Here is a 17343-nt window from a genome sequence, read left to right as displayed (position 1 = left end):
GAAAAATATCTGCCAGCTGTGATTGCTTGGTCCTCATCACATAACATGCGGTGCGTACTGCTGTGTTCCAAAAGTTGAACAGTGTTCATCTCAGGGCACAGCCCTAAAAAATAGGCACTGGGGCCACTTTGGCGTCGCTCTGGCGTTTAGGTGTGCCTGCCACATGTCTTCATCGGAAACAATGAATTTGAGTCTGCAAAAAACACGGCATGTGTACGGCCCCTTTGGAGGTTAGGAACAAACAACCTCTGTGGTCGTATGGTTTGGAGGACTTGTTGGGATGGACAGTTCCTTAGAAAATGAATTGGAAAAGTGAGACAAGGGACATGATGTGATTTGATTTTACAGCTCTAAATAGATAAATTCTAAAATCCTTTAAGTTTCAGAGTCTGGTAAGTTGGATAAAACCAAAAACACCAGCTTTCAGTGTAATGAAGAAGTAGCAGTCTACACATCAGTCTGACATCAGGTTTTAGAGTGTTGGTTTCCTGTCCAGTTTAAGAAGATAAAGTGTTGCATGCATTCAAACCAACTGCGCTTTGTTGTCCAATCAGAAATTGCATCTGAATTTCTTGGTGTGATATTCTACTTTATGGAACTATGCTAGTAAGAGTGAGCCAAATGAATGATTGTGATAGTCTTTCTCAGATTTGTCAAGTTTTCCTTATTTCTGTTTGATGCATTTTTAATCTGAATTCAAGTGTAACGCTACTACTTGCTTTAACTTAAATATCTATGCTAAAAAAAATAACTTAAGGTCATTTATGGCAGAGAAAGACTGAGTGATGTCCTTACTCTAAAACTAACATGAAAATAACCAACAGAGCTAATGGATCACGACACATAAAATACGAATTAAGCATCATGCACTTTGGTAGATTTCAGCCTAATTAATTGCAGTTAAGGTCGTTAAATATAAACCTATAAAAGAAGAGTGTCTATGTAGAGAGTGAATGCACTACATGCTTTTTCAAAACTAAAACGGTACTTCTCCTTTGTTCTCATTGTATGTATTATAAGTGTCCTAACGCTAGAAACAAGAAGAAGATAGCTTTTCTGCGCCTTAACCCAGAGACCTTAAAGTATATAATATTTCACTTTGGCTTACCATTTTCATTAAGTCACTCTTTTCTCTTGAGAATATACTCTAACATAAATGTCTCAACATGAACATCAGGGAATAATGCCATGTGTGTAATTTCCCTTGAAACTGAAAATGATCTGCTAAAATGAAATATTGGTTTCTATTGGTACCAAACTCTATAGCCTTGAATCAGAGTTGACTTATTTATGCAGTATTTAACATAATACAAATTATGCAGGACAGTTATTGTCAGACTGTTGGTTTGGCTGATGTATAAAGGTGCCTCAGCCTTTCTGCAGCCCCAGGTCTGATCTGTTGGCCAACAGCTGTTGTTTTTTCCCCCCTGACACTTTTTGCAGTGGGTTGTTACATATTTTACTTGATATTTTAATTTTGTATGTAAGTGCAAATTTAATGTGATTTTTTTTAAAGATTACTAATGTTGAAATTATTTTTATTGAGGAAAAAAAGCTTATGTTCAAAACATTGTTAATACTTTTTTTTTTTAAATTCTGTACAACTTCTGTTCTGTAAGTCATGAATTAAAATAACACTTGGTCACGAGGAGAGAAAAAAACTGCAAGCCTCAGTCACACTACATGGATGGTGACCAAAAAAATAATGTTAATAAGCCATATGTTCAGGTAATTTTCCAGATTTAATTGTAACTTTGTCACAGTATCCACATGTCTTTGGCGTGTGTCCCTTGACGCTGTTATTTTATGTTGGTTAATGTCCTATGCAACAGCCATGGTGATCCAAAGAGACCATGGGAAGGAACAACTAAACAACTGAGTGACAATAAAAAGCAATGTGTTATGCATAGTGAAATGACCACAGTGTTAATTTCAGGGGAATGAAAATCATGCATGCCAAATAAATTCTTCTCAGTCAGTCATTTTACTTGAATAATCCTGATGTGAACTGTGGATAAGTGACCCAGTCCCATTAATACACTGTCATCAAGCAGCTAATACTGAAGGGTATTCCATCTTGATAATGCTTATCAACTCTGGACCAAGGCCGTCATGAATTACCACCATCATTGTGCAAAAAAAGAAGAGGAAATGACTGTGACACTGGGTTTGATTTCACTTGCAACAGTATTGGTCATCATTGCTGATATTTTCAGTTATGGATGGTTATCTTTCAGTTGAACTTTTTACCTATATTGATTGTATCATCTATTAAAAATGGATTAACTAATGTGTGTGGCTGTTTTTTAGTCGAGTAGAAGCTCAGCCCTGTTCTCATGTGAAATAAGGAATTAGTTCAAGATTGCACATTCAATCAGTTGCTCAACAATGCCGTAGAAAACCTGGATGATGAAAGAGGTCTGTACTTAAGCAACATACAGTAGGTGATGAAAATGATAAGAGCGCTGGTGTAAGTCATTCTCTTTATACTATTTGTATTATTGTAATTTAAAGTAAAGGTATGTAATGCTTTACTAATATAATTATAAACTCAAAAAACAGCTAATAAAGTAATTTCATTGTAGATAGAAGTATAGATAACTGAGGGACCTCTTAAGTCAAACAGAGGATCTGTACTGTCTTGGCAGATTCAGGGGACTTGGTGTACAAGAAGTCTTTGGCAGATATTTCAACTGTGTTACTAGGTTTTACAGCTGCAATAATTAGCTGATTATCAGTTAGTCTACACCAGTGGTTTCCAAATTTTATGTACCCAAGGCACATCAAAGGGCAAGTCAAAATCTCAAGGCACACCTGTATTTATATCTGTGCACAACAGCTTCTATAACGTGTGTTCTCATCCCTCACACTGGCTGCCAGTCAGGGTTTTTGATGTGTTGCACAGTAATAATTCCCATGCACAAGCAGTGACAAGTATGTCTCCTGTGAGGGTTTTTTTTAAAAATTAAATTACATTTATTCGCTTGAGTTTGCCTCTTTATTAGGAAATGGGTGCACACAACATACTGATGCAGTCAATTAAAAATTCATAACTTTTTGTATAGGCCCAGCTGAATATTGCAATAATAATGTGTGGTTATCACAAAATCCCATGGCACACCTGGACTGGCATCATGGCACACCATTTGAGAACCACTGATCTAGACTTTTTTGTAAAAATTTGACAATCTGCTGCTTCTCTTTGTCTTAACATTATGGGTTTTTGCACTCTTGGCAAGACAAAACAAGACTGATGATATCTCCCAGGGCTCCAAGAAATTTCGATGGGGATTTCTCACCATTTACTAATATTTTATAGGCCTAAGAACTAATAATAAAATAGATAATAATTGACAGATCCCTTGATTATGAAAATAAGGATTAGTTGGAGCCCTACTAGATTTACTTCTAAGCTGTAATTTATTTGTCATCTGTCGAGAGATTAGTTGATTTAATACAGCTGCATTCCAAAAGACCCTAAAGATATTAGGCAAGACAAATGTATTTAAGTAGCACATTTTATACCCAAAGGCAGATTAAAGTGCCTTACAGATTAGTCAAGCATGCCTCAAAGGGCTGTAATTTAAATTTAAATTTTTATCTATAAAGCCCAATATCACAAATCACAATTTGCCTCAGAGGCTTTACAGCACACAACATCCCTCTGTCCTTGGACCCTCACAGCAGGTCAGGATAAACTCTCAAAAACAACAACAACAACAAAAACCTCTAAGGGGGGCAAAAAATGGTAGAAACTTCAGGAAGAGCAACTGAGGAGGGATCCCTCTTCCAGGATAGACAGATGTGCAATAGATGTAGTGTGTACAGAACAGATAAATTATTGGGTTTTAGGACCAAATTGCAGATCGATCTGAAGCATTTCAGGAACCTGCAAGTGTTTCATCAGTTCTGCTTTTGTGATGTCTTACAGCTGCTGTTTCCTTCCTAACATCTCTCAATCCAAAGGTAACACCAGTTCTGCTTTTTGTGGTTGAACTTGTATAACCTGTTTATACTTGAAGCCTTAATTATAATGACATTAAAAAGCTCTTTCGTTCCAGTTGGCTGACAGTAATACTTGAATATCACATGTGAGGACATGCATCAAGTATTAACTTAACCAAAAAATATGGAAAAACAAATGCGTACAGACGTTCTGACTTTTTATTAGGCAGAGAGTAAGTGACCTATAATGGTTTCAGTTTAATTCAAAGCAGTTAATGTTATTATATCTGTTCAGAGATATTACACTCAGTACCAAGGGAGAACCTACGCACACTTTTCTCTCTCACACACTTACTCAACACTTGAACCGTCTCTCTTATGTGCATGAACGCACATACAAACAGCACTGGCAACTTCCATATACTGTGATGCTGTGCATAGCATCTATAGCTGCAACCATGTATGCACATGCATCCATCATTGCCACGCCTCCTTTTGGCAAACATACACACACACACACACAACCAACCAACCAACCAAACATTTAATTTCATCACTAACATTTTTTCTATGCTGGTGATTTTCCATTTCTACTTTTATTAGTCCTTTCAATATCAAATTTCCTTTTTGATGTCATTTTACTTGACATTAATTTATGTAGCATTTTCACCTCTAATCTTCTTTCAGCACAAAAAAAAGTAATGTCACTGACCACATGCACTACAGCAGAAGTACAAGAAAGCATCCTATTTCACATGGTCCATTGTTACAAAAATACAAACTAAATGCTATTTAAATAGTGCATGGACAAAAAATGTCATAGTATAATTTTGTACAGCTGAAAAACATTTATCAATTTTAGGACATTTTAATTGTCAGATTGTGTATGAACTGTGGTCCCCCATGAACACATTTTGTAGATTGTAGATTATGTTTAGTTAAGAATAGACAACATATGGACCACATTCAATATTTAATATTTAAGTAATTAAAATGAATGGGCTTGTTTTTGACAACAGTACTAATACCATACCATTCATCATACACTTGGATGAGACTCAATTTGTGCACTGTGTACCAGCAACTCAGGCTTTCAGAAGTTTTCTGCAAAGAGGGAAGTTTTCAGTTTTTCAAACAAACCCTAAACCAAAATCTGACTTTTACAAACATTTAGCTGCTGAACTGAACCATAAGACACCCTTTATAACTAATGGTTGAATGCATCCTGTTGGCCTGCTGCATTATTACATAATCCTTTTATAGTTAAGGGATGTCATCTAATCCTGTCAAATAATTAGACAGTATTTGGAGTGCTGTAGCTAATAAAGTAGGTGTTTCTTAGATTTTAAAACAAACACAATTTCATTATTTCCTCTTGTTGTAACCGACCAAACAGGATGCTCTCAGGTCACCTATGTCCCTCCTTTTGGTACGCTCCATACGGTAAAGCCGCCCCTCCAACTCTATCAGACCAAAAATGGATGAAAATTAGCCTGGCTATCAAGTAGGTGGGCCTGGTCAGCTTTTTAAAAAGCAGGTCAGATTATTATTAATACAGATCTGAAACATTCTCCAAGACTACTTTGAGCTCTCGACTCTCCAACCAAATTCTACTCACTGACCGTTCCAAGGGTCAAACGCTGCACCAACGAACCAGCCTCCTGAGCATCCATTCCACGGGCAGATCAGCACCCCGAGCCTCCTTCCAGGTCTGTTGTTAATATATTTCATCTATACTGTTTTAATGTTGAGTGTTAGGGTTTGATGTCCACAGGTGAGGCATATATATATATATATATATATATATATATATATATATATATATATATATATATATATATATATATATATATACATATATATATATATATACATATATATATATATATATATATATATATATATATATATATATATATATATATATGACTGCAGTCCGACAACTATAGTCAACCATTCCTTTATTGCAATTATATAATAGGTTTTTGGTGCAAGAAGCTTCAACATTTCTGGTAATGATGGCCCTACCTTTGACTTTTACGCTGGATAGCCAACTCTGTTACCAATTGTGGAACACCCATCCAGCACATTAAGTACAACACAGATCCACCACATATTGTAGATACATTTCAGTCTGCCATCATCTTGCTTTAAAGACACTAATCCCGAGTCACGATTGGATTACTTTAGACTTTAACACCAATGATGCTTGACTTCACTCGGACCTGAGCGTGTACCAAAAATCAATTAATTTCCTGAATCACCTAACATTAACGCTATTCGTTCCACATTTAATTCCCAGAACCACTTTGTCTTAATCAGTTGGACAGCATCCAATCAAGTTGCAGGAGAGAACCATGAAGAACTAACATGACATCATTGAGCACCAGTTGGAAAATGTTACTAAAGATAGTTTTGTTCTGGTACAAAAACTGTGTGGTGGTCAACAAAAAACAAACTGCAGTATGTAAAACATGCACATGTTCATAATTACTTGAAATCTTCCAACTTTATGAAGTTGCATAAAGAATGGTAAGTTGATGATAACACAAACATGATAATGCTTAGCTAACGTTAGCTTAACTTTTTAAACAAGCAAATGTTAAAAAGTATTCAAAATTTGGTTACACTTTACTTGAAGGTATCTACATAAATGTGACATGACACGGTCATGAACCTGTCATGAACATTATGTGCATGTCATAAACTTTTATGACTGCTGTCATTAATTGTCATTCGGTTTTTGTAATGACAAGTTGACATTGTTTGGGTTGTCTTGATTATGACAAGTTGATATTTATTAAAAGGGCCATTACCAGAAGATGTCTTTGTCATGACAAGTTGACATTAAATTTGTTTGGGATGTCCTTATTATGACAACTTGACATTAACCAGGATGACATTAACAGAAGATGTCTTTGTCATGACAACTTGACATTAACAGGAAATGCACCTCTTTTTGTGATAATGACAAGTTGACATAATGATTGATACAAAGACATCTTCTGTTAATGTCATCCTGGTTAATGTCAAGTTGTCATAATAAGGACATCCCAAACAAATTTAATGTCAACTTGTCATGACAAAGACAACTTCTGGTAATGTCACTTTGATTAATGTCAAGTTGTCATAATCAAGACAACCCAAACAATGTCAACTTGTCATTACAAAAAACGAATGACACTTAATGACAGCAGTCATAAATGTTTATGACATGTACATAATGTTTATGACAAGTTCATGACAGTGTCATTTCACCCTTATGTAGATACCTTCAAGGAAAGATTTTTTTTTTAATAACAGGCATTACTTTGTTTAAGAGAGCAACATGACTTGTTTGGGACTAGAAACTCAAAGTTTAGGACTTGCAACTTGTCAGTCTTGACTTGGGAATTGAGTGCAAAGACTTGAGGCTTACTTGTAACTTGCAAAACAATGACTTGGTCCCGCCTCTGATAGTCACTGAATCATGATCATCATATTGTGTGTGTTGTCAGTCATGAGGAGTCCAGACCTGCTGTTCCTGCTGTTGATGTCCTCCTGCCTTCCTGTCTTGAGCGCTCCACCAGGTGATTCCACGGACTCTTCTCTTGACGAGGAACAACCGAACCAACAATCCAAAAAAGGACAAGCCAAAGAAGTGTCTAAAAAGCTTGAAAATTGGTTTAAGCAAAACTATAAGGGGATTGGACAGGTACTTGTTAACAGTATAGAGCCGTGGCCAGTAGTTGGGCCACCCCTTGCTGCAGCGATCAAAACCTTTCTGCTACTAATACCAGAGGCAGACACACTGAATGCTATCAAATCTGAACTTCGAGGTCTTCATTTTAAACTGGAAACCTTTCGTGCAGAATTAAAATGGGACGCCTGGGCAGCTGGTGCCTACCAAATTCCAATCAGCAACATAGAGAAAGCCTGGATTAAATACACTGAGTTAGTGAGTAGTTATAAAACTACTGACACAGAAAAGGAGGCTCTCAAACAGAAGTTTGTCACATTTTACAGCCAGTATGCAGACAGCACTTTGGTCTTACACCGGTTCTTGACAGCTAAACATGCAGCTATAACACAAAACCTTGGAGACCTGCTGGCCGATAGATTAAGATGTCATGAAAAAGATATCAAAGTCCAGTTTTTGTATCTGAATGAACTTATGTGTAAAGGCAACATGCTCAATGAGGAGTACTATGAATTCACAGGCACAAACACCAATGCCAGGGTTAATGCTCTCCACAAGATTGCATCCCAGTCTGCCTCAGCTTTGACGACATCACACCAACGCTGCTTATCTGATAGTGCTGCGTACATAGAAAGGGACATCTTTGAGCGCATTGATGACACAAAAAAACACGGAGAAATAGAGGGACGTATCAGGGCATTTTTGGCCAAAACTTATGACAGGTATGACTGGATGGTTGTTGCACTTATGACCCACAACTCAAAGCATGACCTATCAATACTAAACAGACATGTTCTGTCAGGATTTACTAAGGTAGAGAAAGGAACAGTTACAGTGGCTGTAGCCAAACAAGTTAAAGGTGGTTACACCAAGACTGCCGCTGTTAAAGAAGCTATTAAAAAGTGCTTACCTCAGAGGTTTAAAAAGTGTTTAAATGCAGCAGAGAAACTACAAAAATGTCAGGAAACCATTTTTGGAAAACGCTTGTCCCAGACATACACAGCAGTGCATGCCTTTAAAAAGGAAAGAAAAACACTTAAACTAGTGGAAGAATCAGATGATGAGGACTCTGTTACCCCAGTGAGCTCATCTCTTACCAACCACCTCTTTACCTGGGACTGTGGGAAATTTTCGGGGAAGTTTACCATCTTTATTAAAAGTGATGAAGAGCTAGGGAGCAGAGAAGAACTCTGCTCTGAAGTAGACTGTGGACAAAATGGCAAGTGTGTTGTAGTGCAAGGAACCTTCATAGCAATTTGTGAGTGCCAATACCCTTACTATGGTGAGCGCTGTGAAATGAGACTGGAGAGTTGTAAGAGAAGCCTCCAGCAGGGACTAGAACGCAGAACCCAAAGCCCAAAACGATTTCAGAGAAGCAAGTCAGCTCCTCCTACTAATCAAAGAACTCTGCAAAGCAACTTGAGGCGTTCAGCTCAAGGAGAGTCTTTCCAGCCAACACGCGGGGGGTCGGTAAACCTTAGATCTCAGCAGAGCACCTCACAAAGCCCCTCCAATCGTAGTTCTCGGCAGAGTGCCTCACGACACTCCTCCAGTCGTAGATCTCGGCAGAGTGCCTCACGACGCTCCTCCAGTCATAGATCTCGACAGAGCACCCCACGACGTTCTTCTAATCGTAGATCTCAGCAGAGTAGCTCACGACGCTCCTCCAGTCGTAGTTCTCGGCAGAGTGCCTCACGGCGCTCCTCCAGTCGTAGATCTCGGCAGAGTACCCCACGACGTTCTTCTAATCAGAGATCTCGGCAGAGCACCCCACGACGCTCCTCCAGTCGTAGATCTCGTCAGAGCATCCCACAACGTTCTTCTAATCGTAGATCTTGGCAGAGTACCTCACGACGCTCCTCCAATCGTAGTTCTCGGCAGAGTGCCTCACGACACTCCTCCAGGCGTAGTTCTCGGCAGAGTGCCTCACGACGCTCCTCCAGTCATAGATCTCGGCAGAGCACCCCACGACATTCTTCTAATCAGAGATCTCGGCAGAGCACCCCATGACGTTCTTCTAATCGTAGATCTCAGCAGAGTAGCTCACGATGCTCCTCCAGTCGTAGTTCTCGGCAGAGTGCCTCACGGCGCTCCTCCAGTCATAGATCTCGGCAGAGCACCCCACGACGTTCTTCTAATCAGAAATCTTGGCAGAGCACCCCACAACGTTCTTCTAATCAGAGATCTCAGCAGAGCACCCCACGACGTTCTTCTAATCGTAGATCTCAGCAGAGTAGCTCACGACACTCTTCCAGTCGTAGATCTTGGCAGAGTGCCTCACGACGCTCCTCCAGTCATAGATCTCGGCAGAGAACCCCACGACGTTCTTCTAATCAGAGATCTCGGCAGAGCACCCCACGACGTTCTTCTAATCGTAGATCTCAGCAGAGTAGCTCACGACGCTCCTCCAGTCGTAGTTCTCGGCAGAGTGCCTCACGGCGCTCCTCCAGTCGTAGTTCTCGGCAGAGTGCCTCACGGCGCTCCTCCAGTCGTAGATCTCGGCAGAGTACCCCACGACGTTCTTCTAATCAGAGATCTCGGCAGAGCACCCCACGACGCTCCTCCAGTCGTAGATCTCGTCAGAGCATCCCACAACGTTCTTCTAATCGTAGATCTTGGCAGAGTACCTCACGACGCTCCTCCAATCGTAGTTCTCGGCAGAGTGCCTCACGGCGCTCTTCCAGTCGTAGATCTCGGCAGAGCAACCCACGAAGTTCTTCTAATCAGAGATCTCGGCAGAGCATCCCACGACGTTCTTCTAATCGTAGATCTCGGCAGAGTGCCTCATGACGCTCCTCCAGTCGTAGATCTCGGCAGAGCACCCCACGCCGTTCTTCTAATCATACTAATCATAGGTCTCGGCAGAGCATCATAAAGCGCTTTGCTGACCGTCTAAGCAGGAAACCGAAAGGAGCTCTGCAACTGGAATATTGAGCAATAGCTCTCCACAGCGCACACTGCAGGGCTCTGGACAGTCGTTTTGTGGTTCTCAATGCTTTGAGCTAAATGGTAACATCAGCATGCTAACATGTTTAACGACAATGACAACATGCTGACGTTGTCAGGTATAATGACTACCATGATCATCGTTGTAGAAAACTAACAAAGAAAAGGTTTAGATGAAATGATAATATAAAAATACACATTTGTTCTAATGACGTGAAAAGCTCGATTACATTCAATTCTAAAAATGTAACAGTGATTTATGCTCTTTATTGATGTGATGATGCGCTTACAACTTTGTGTGACCTATGTTGATGTAATCACCCACTGTCCAGAATAATCTTGCATGGATTTGAAAAAAAGAAGAAGTTGAGATTCTTTTGAGCTTTGAGCCTTAAATTGCTAGCTAATAAAATTTGTTTTCAATGTAAATGTTGTTTTACTTGTTTGAAAGAAATGCTCTGAAAATAAAGTTTCAAGTTTTTGCTGTAATGAAGAAATAATGGAAATGGATATGCCTAACTGGCATGCTGTACATGTACATACTGCACAATTTGATAAACAAATGCTATTGTTTGCGCAAATGTTCGTATTGAGTGAGGACAGACAGCAGAATGTAATAGTCTCATTTGTAACAGACAGGATTAACAATGCTTGAGATATAACCACAATGCAGTTCAATAACATTTATACTAAAATGACAGATATTATTTACTACCTGTGCAACCTGGTCAGGCTGCAGCTGATGGGAATGTCATCATTTTAGTAAGTATTTAGCGATAACTTTAACCAATTTAAATTTTGACCTGCTGTATACCTTGCTGTATTCCTTTAAGTCAAGTTGTATTTAAATTCATATCCTATAAAATCCTAAATTTGTTCAAGTTTCCAATATGAATCAGTTGCAAATAGATGACCAAAGTGATCATATATTCTGTACTTCACACTCTCAAACACTGTTAACATTTTATTTTTATTTTTTTAAACTGAAGACACAAGACATTTATAAATGATGGTAATGATTTGTTCTCTTCAGATACAACTGAAGTGCGAGGAATAGTCAACAATATGGTGTCTGTGCCCGTATTGTCTGATTTAAAACAAGAATCTTACAAGACAGATTTCTTGATTTTAAGTAAAGTTTGAGATAAAATGCTGATCCTGCCATACAAAATTTGCGATGATACATGAAAATGATTTTTCACAGCTACAAAAGGGGAGACAGGGATCTTTTCATCAGATCACTAAACAATATAGACAGTTTGACAAATTTTCTTTCCAACATATTTCTTAACATTCTAAACATCTGTACCACCCATGGCTCTTCACCTATGACCACATTTGTTCCCAAGTTATTATCAGTATATTTCAAATAAAATCAATGAAATCATCAAATCGATCAGAACCATGGTTCCCAGCCTGCCCAAACTCTGCCAAGCACATTTGGGTCCATGGCTTGGTCAAGCAGACAGTCCACCTGCTTTTCCACCGGCAAGCCTGCAGCTGGAAGCGTCGCACGAATGTTGTGCTCTTCGGTCCCTGAGGCCACAGACTGCATCCCTGGGAAGGCAGCGTCCTTCTCAAAGCCCAGCTTCAGTTCCTCACTAAGAAAAACAAACCAACATCTAATTACACACTGAGTATTAATTGTTAAGTCATTTTTTTAAGTCACCAGCACAAACATGATATGTTGCACACACACTCCCTCATCCATCAAGACCGCACTCTCCTGAGTGACAGTGTGGGCAGGCAAGACGTGTGTTTCTGTATGCTCAGTGCTCCAGACCGTGACCCCTTTGTCACATGGAACAGCAGTGCACCGTGTAAATCACTTTTGCACTTCCAGCACTTCCAGCCTGAGACAAGCTGGGTACTTCAGAGTAAATGCACCAGTGGTTCCGCTTCGATTTATTTCATTGTAAAAATCCTTCATTTAACTAAAATGAACAATGACAGCAATATAGTCCACGATGAGCAGTGCTGAAATCAACCTGCATAGTTGTCCCTCCATTGTGACATTAGAAAGTGTCACATTTATCTTGCAAGTGTACTCTTCCTCAACGTTTTGTTTACTTCCTGGATTTTTCCCACATGGAAATTCTGACCAATCAAGAGCGGCTTTCTCACACAAGGCATTTAATCTGGTCCGCTTGTAAATGCTGCCATCAGAACACGAGCCAACTCTCGGCAATTATACAACTTTGGAACAAAATTAGTCCCTGATTCAGACCAAAGCAAGACACACCCTTAGACAGTTAAAGCAGTATTTACATTGTAACTGATCTCATCAATACAAGCTTATACAGTGACTCATCTTAATTAACAAACCTTCAGTGTGACATTACAGACATCCTAATTATTGGTGTGCCATGTTATGATTTGATGATGTACCTGGTTATAGCAGCTGGATTTGCTCCTTCTAGTTTTCTCCTGGCAAAGTTCACCTTCTGTAAGGGATACCAGTTGATTTCTTTGGTGTTCACGCTGTCCGTCCATGTGCCCCCTTTCTTCAGCTGTTTCAGTTCAAAGTTCTGTGTGATAGCAGAGGGAAATGTGATTTGTACTGCGGTCTATTCACTCTTTTCTGTATGCTGTCACACAGATTCACACCATTTAACACATGTTCCCTTTTGTACTGACATCACTGTCATATCTGTATTTCACAGACAGTGAAATTCAGTGCTTGATGGGATCTTTGTAGCAGGAGTGACTGGTTACCTTCCAGTCCAGTGAGGGCTCCTTGACGAACACATCCATCGTGTTCAGCAAAAGGTCGGGCTCAGCCCTGTAAGCTCGGAGAGAGTGGACCATGGTGCTCTGGATCAAACCTGACTCCTTCAAGGGTTGCATTAGATTCACAAACTGTTGGGTCAGCCGGAAAGGCATGAGCTCGGGCACAGGAAGGAACTGTGAGGAAATACAATATAGTACAGTTGGGCACAATCACACAAAAGCACCATATGGTCGAACCAGCTATCTACTGTTCTGCATTTTAACTTCTGCCCTCAGTGAAATGAGCATGACAAACCTGTGTGGCTGAACCAAATGCATGACCAAAGTCGATGCCAATCATGCCTCCTGTTTCCATGTTGATCATGAAGTTGGAGAGATGGCGGTCTCCAATACCTAGAATCCAGTGGCTGACACACAGCAGGGCATGAGAGCTGATGAAGTGGGAACGCAGGGAGAGAAATGCCTCAGGACTGTTGCACATCTTCAGAAAAGCTCTCCTAGAAATTGAAAAAGAAATGAAATGAAAGAAATTGTTTAAAAGCAGGTGTTAACCCTCATGAGCAGTTTTATCACAGAGAGATTCAACTTACTTGAGGAGATCACTGGGCACATGCTGCAACACTTTCAAGAAGTTGTTGACAGTCTCAGAGCGCTTCGCTTTCCTGACAAAAGAGAAATATGCTGAAGCTCATATTTAATAAAACAATGTCCGTTTTTCCTCCTACAGCATCCCCTAATATTAGAAACGGTTGGTTTCAGATTATAAATGCTGTGAATAGTGAATTACAATCAACAAAATTCAGCTGAGGAACAAAAGCGAACATTCAGCAGACTTACTTGTAAGCCCCACTGTATAGTACAATACCACTTGACTTTGGAGAAATGGTTTGGAGCCATTTATTGTAGTCTTCAACACACCTTTAGGAAATCAAAATCTCAGTTTATAGTTAACATTTTAATAGGCCTGAAGGTGTCACATTTGAACTTCATCACTGGAATGACACTTAAGTTATTAGAGTGAAATGTGTATACTGTACCTCCCTGCCCTTCGCTGTTCCTCATCAGTCATCGTGCTTTGCAGGAAGTCTTTCAGAGTACAGGTGTTCTCCATCCATTCAATGAGACCAATTCTGTAAAGGCAATGAAAATTGTAAATTAAGTTTCTTGGCTGTTTTTATTTTGCACAAGAGGAGTGTCAGCAAGTGGTGCCAATGATCAGCTCCTGTCACAAAAAAATAATTCAAAGAACAATAACGTACGATATATATCGGACTGATAAATTATCTTTGGATAATGGGACATTTTTATAATTATGCATTATTACGATGATTAAAATTATAGCCGATAAAAGCCAGACTGCTTTCACTGACTTAACAAGGGCAGCATCTACCCACGAAGCAGGTAATTATCAGTTAGCAGTATCAGCTGAAAAAAAAAATCCATATTGGTGCATTCCTAAAACAATAACATTATGATTATAAAATAAAATAATTTTGTTACATCAAGTTTGATTGCTTACTTGCTGGATTCCACTGTCAAAGACAATAGTTTGATCTACTTCAACCATCAATCTGTGTAATCAGTATATGCATTAAGTTTAAAGGGATAGTGCACCCAAAAATGAAAATTCATTATCTACTCACCCATATGCTGAGGGAGGCTCAGGTGAAGTTTTAGAGTCCTCACATCACTTGCGGAGATCCAAGGCTAGAGGGGGTAGCAGCACAACTCCACCTAATGGAGGCTGACGGCACCCTAGATTCAAACGTCCAAAACCACATAATTGAAACCACAAAATATCTATATACTGCTCGTCCGTAGTTATCCAAGTGTCCTGAAGCCCCTGCAGTTCTAACAGCCTCTCTGTGCACCGCGCTCACGTGTGCGCACTTGCGCACGAAAGCACGTGAACACACACGAATGCGGTGCCCATGTCTCAAGGTCTCGCGCAAGCGCGCACACGTGAACGCGGTGTACAGAGAGGCAGTTAGAGCTACAGGCTGCAATGAGGCTAAAAACAGAGTTCAAATGACATTTTTCCAAACAACTTTTTATGTTGGGGCTTCAGGACACTTGGATCACTACGGACGAGCAGTATGGAGATATTTTGTGGTTTCAATTAAGTGTTTTTGGACGTTTGGATCTGGGGCGCCGTAAGCCTCCATTAGGTGGAATTGTGCTGCTACCCACTCTCCCCTTGGATCTCCGCAAGGGATGTGAGGACTCTAAAACTTCACCTGAGCCTCCCTCGGCATATGGGTGAGTAGATAACGGGTGAATTTTCATTTTTGGGTAAACTATCCCTTTAAAAGGAAGGACAGAGTGATAGATGGGCAGACCAGCCCAGTACCTTGTGGTTATTGGAATGACTTGATAGGTGCGCAGCTGCATGCCTCTATGTGTGCAGGTGGCGTCATGACTCAGCAGAATGTTCATCACGGCAAAAAGCTGCTCAATGCGTTGGTCCTGGCGGAGGTCCTCTCCACCCTTCACCAAGAAGGGGTGGTCACGTTCATCGTCACCACGGATGATGAGACGTTTGGGGCGACGGATAGAGGACATCACTTTTACCTGCAGGGCATGAATCCACACTAATATACTGACCGACTTCAAGACCAGCTGACATCAGCTCATGACAGACTTCTTTATATGTTCATGCGCTCCAGGCACGCTACTGCAAGCACTGACATAACGAAGCTACACTGCTACATGAAGCTACATGCTAACGTCAGGTAAACATATCCTGAATGCCCATGTTGTTCATATCTCCCCAATTTAAGATCGGTTGGATATGCCCTTTTTTCACAGTGGAAAGTTTTCCTACTGTCTGTTACAGAAATGCTGACCACTCAGAGCAGCCTGGGCTTTCTCAGGGGAGCATCTTAAAGAGACAGGCCCTAAAACAGAGCGTCTCAGACAAAGGGAAAATGAGCATAATAGGTTCCCTTTAAATTATTATTCAACAGTAAAAGACAATAGAAGCATACCCTTTCATCAAAGCCTGTTATCTTTGCATGATACTCTGGCAAAGGTTTAGATCTGCCATCATATTGTCCTGCAAGGAGAGGAAGGAAAACATCTTCATCAGTGAATAGAATTTAAAAGAATATTTTACTTTTGAAATTGGAAAAAAATATGTTCTCTAAACCCCCAACCTTTTTTGTCAGGAGTACCCCAGAACTGTCAGATGAATTTAATACCCCTCCATCAACACCACCATTTATTTCAACCATTCATGGATTACTTTTAACTATTTCAACTTTTTATTTATTTTCTTTACACAGGGTCTACTGTGGTCTCTACATGATTTGTCAAAACTAGAATATACAACATTTACAGAGATCAAATCGTCTGACTTTAAAGGGATAGTGCACCCAAAAAATTCAGCCATTATTTACTCACCCATATGCCGATGGAGGCCCTGGTGAAGTTTTAGAGTCCTCACATCCCTTGCAGAGATCAGCGGGGGGAGCAGCTAGCACACCTAATGGCATACGGCGCCCCAGACTAACGTCCAAGAACACAAAATTGAATCCACAAAGTATCTCCATACTGCTCATCCATAGTGATCCAAGTGTGCTGCAGCCCCGACATAAAAAGTTGTTTCGAAAAACGTCATATGAACTCTGTTTTTAGCCTCACTGTAGCCTGTAGCTCTGATTGCTTCTCTGTGCTCCACGTTCACGTGTGCGCGCTCAGGGTGATCGGTGATGCACGGTCTCTGAAGAGCAGCAGTCTCATCAGTACTGATGTCCAGATTCTCAAGTGCAGGCATCGCCAATTCCCAGTCTGAGCAGCAAAGACTTTCCTCATCCGTTGGCATTGCTTTGCATTTGAAACAACTACACCACCAGGTTTCCAGTGCTCGACTCCGGTATTCTGCGGCTGGCTGAGGGTTAGGCTCATGAGCTGCGGCGGCTGCTTCGTCCAGTAGCCTGAGTTCCGTCCGTATACTCGGGCTCAAACAAAGACGGCTCAACAAAGAAATGCTGTTCCTCCTCAATTTCAAAGTCTTCAGACATGTTGGGCTGTCCTTTGCTAAA

At 40.3% G+C, this 17343-nt stretch overlaps 2 protein-coding genes across 3 annotated transcripts in view; one reads left to right on the top strand and one right to left on the bottom strand.

The window, feature by feature from the left end:
* Positions 1 to 5517: 5517 nt before the first annotated feature.
* On the top strand, positions 5518 to 10970 carry LOC144458859 (uncharacterized). Its single transcript, XM_078162569.1, has 2 exons — positions 5518 to 5654; positions 7443 to 10970. The coding sequence occupies exon 2, from the start codon at positions 7445 to 7447 to the stop codon at positions 9632 to 9634; it is 2190 nt and encodes a 729-aa protein (XP_078018695.1). The 5' UTR covers positions 5518 to 5654; positions 7443 to 7444; the 3' UTR covers positions 9635 to 10970.
* A 551-nt stretch (positions 10971 to 11521) lies between these two features.
* Positions 11522 to 17343, bottom strand: part of prkdc (protein kinase, DNA-activated, catalytic subunit) — a 40595-nt gene continuing 34773 nt past the window's right edge. For both annotated transcript variants that reach the window (XM_033638983.2, XM_033638982.2), the window contains 9 exons: positions 16288 to 16355; positions 15651 to 15871; positions 14338 to 14430; positions 14138 to 14218; positions 13891 to 13962; positions 13596 to 13797; positions 13286 to 13474; positions 12959 to 13098; positions 11522 to 12171 (listed from right to left, as the gene is read on the bottom strand). In XM_033638983.2, coding sequence (XP_033494874.2) covers positions 11967 to 12171; positions 12959 to 13098; positions 13286 to 13474; positions 13596 to 13797; positions 13891 to 13962; positions 14138 to 14218; positions 14338 to 14430; positions 15651 to 15871; positions 16288 to 16355 — 1271 coding nt within the window. In that variant the 3' untranslated portion in view covers positions 11522 to 11966. The remainder of the gene's footprint in view (positions 12172 to 12958; positions 13099 to 13285; positions 13475 to 13595; positions 13798 to 13890; positions 13963 to 14137; positions 14219 to 14337; positions 14431 to 15650; positions 15872 to 16287; positions 16356 to 17343) is intronic.

The sequence above is a fragment of the Epinephelus lanceolatus genome, chromosome 20 (assembly GCF_041903045.1).
Source record: "Epinephelus lanceolatus isolate andai-2023 chromosome 20, ASM4190304v1, whole genome shotgun sequence".
In the NCBI taxonomy this organism is placed as follows: domain Eukaryota; kingdom Metazoa; phylum Chordata; class Actinopteri; order Perciformes; family Serranidae; genus Epinephelus; species Epinephelus lanceolatus.
This window is presented reverse-complemented; position numbering and strand designations above follow the sequence as displayed.

What these genes read in the sequence shown, in the direction of transcription:
- LOC144458859 (XM_078162569.1), top strand. Translation starts at nt 7,445, where the DNA reads ATGAGGAGTCCAGACCTGCTGTTCCTGCTGTTGATGTCCTCCTGCCTT.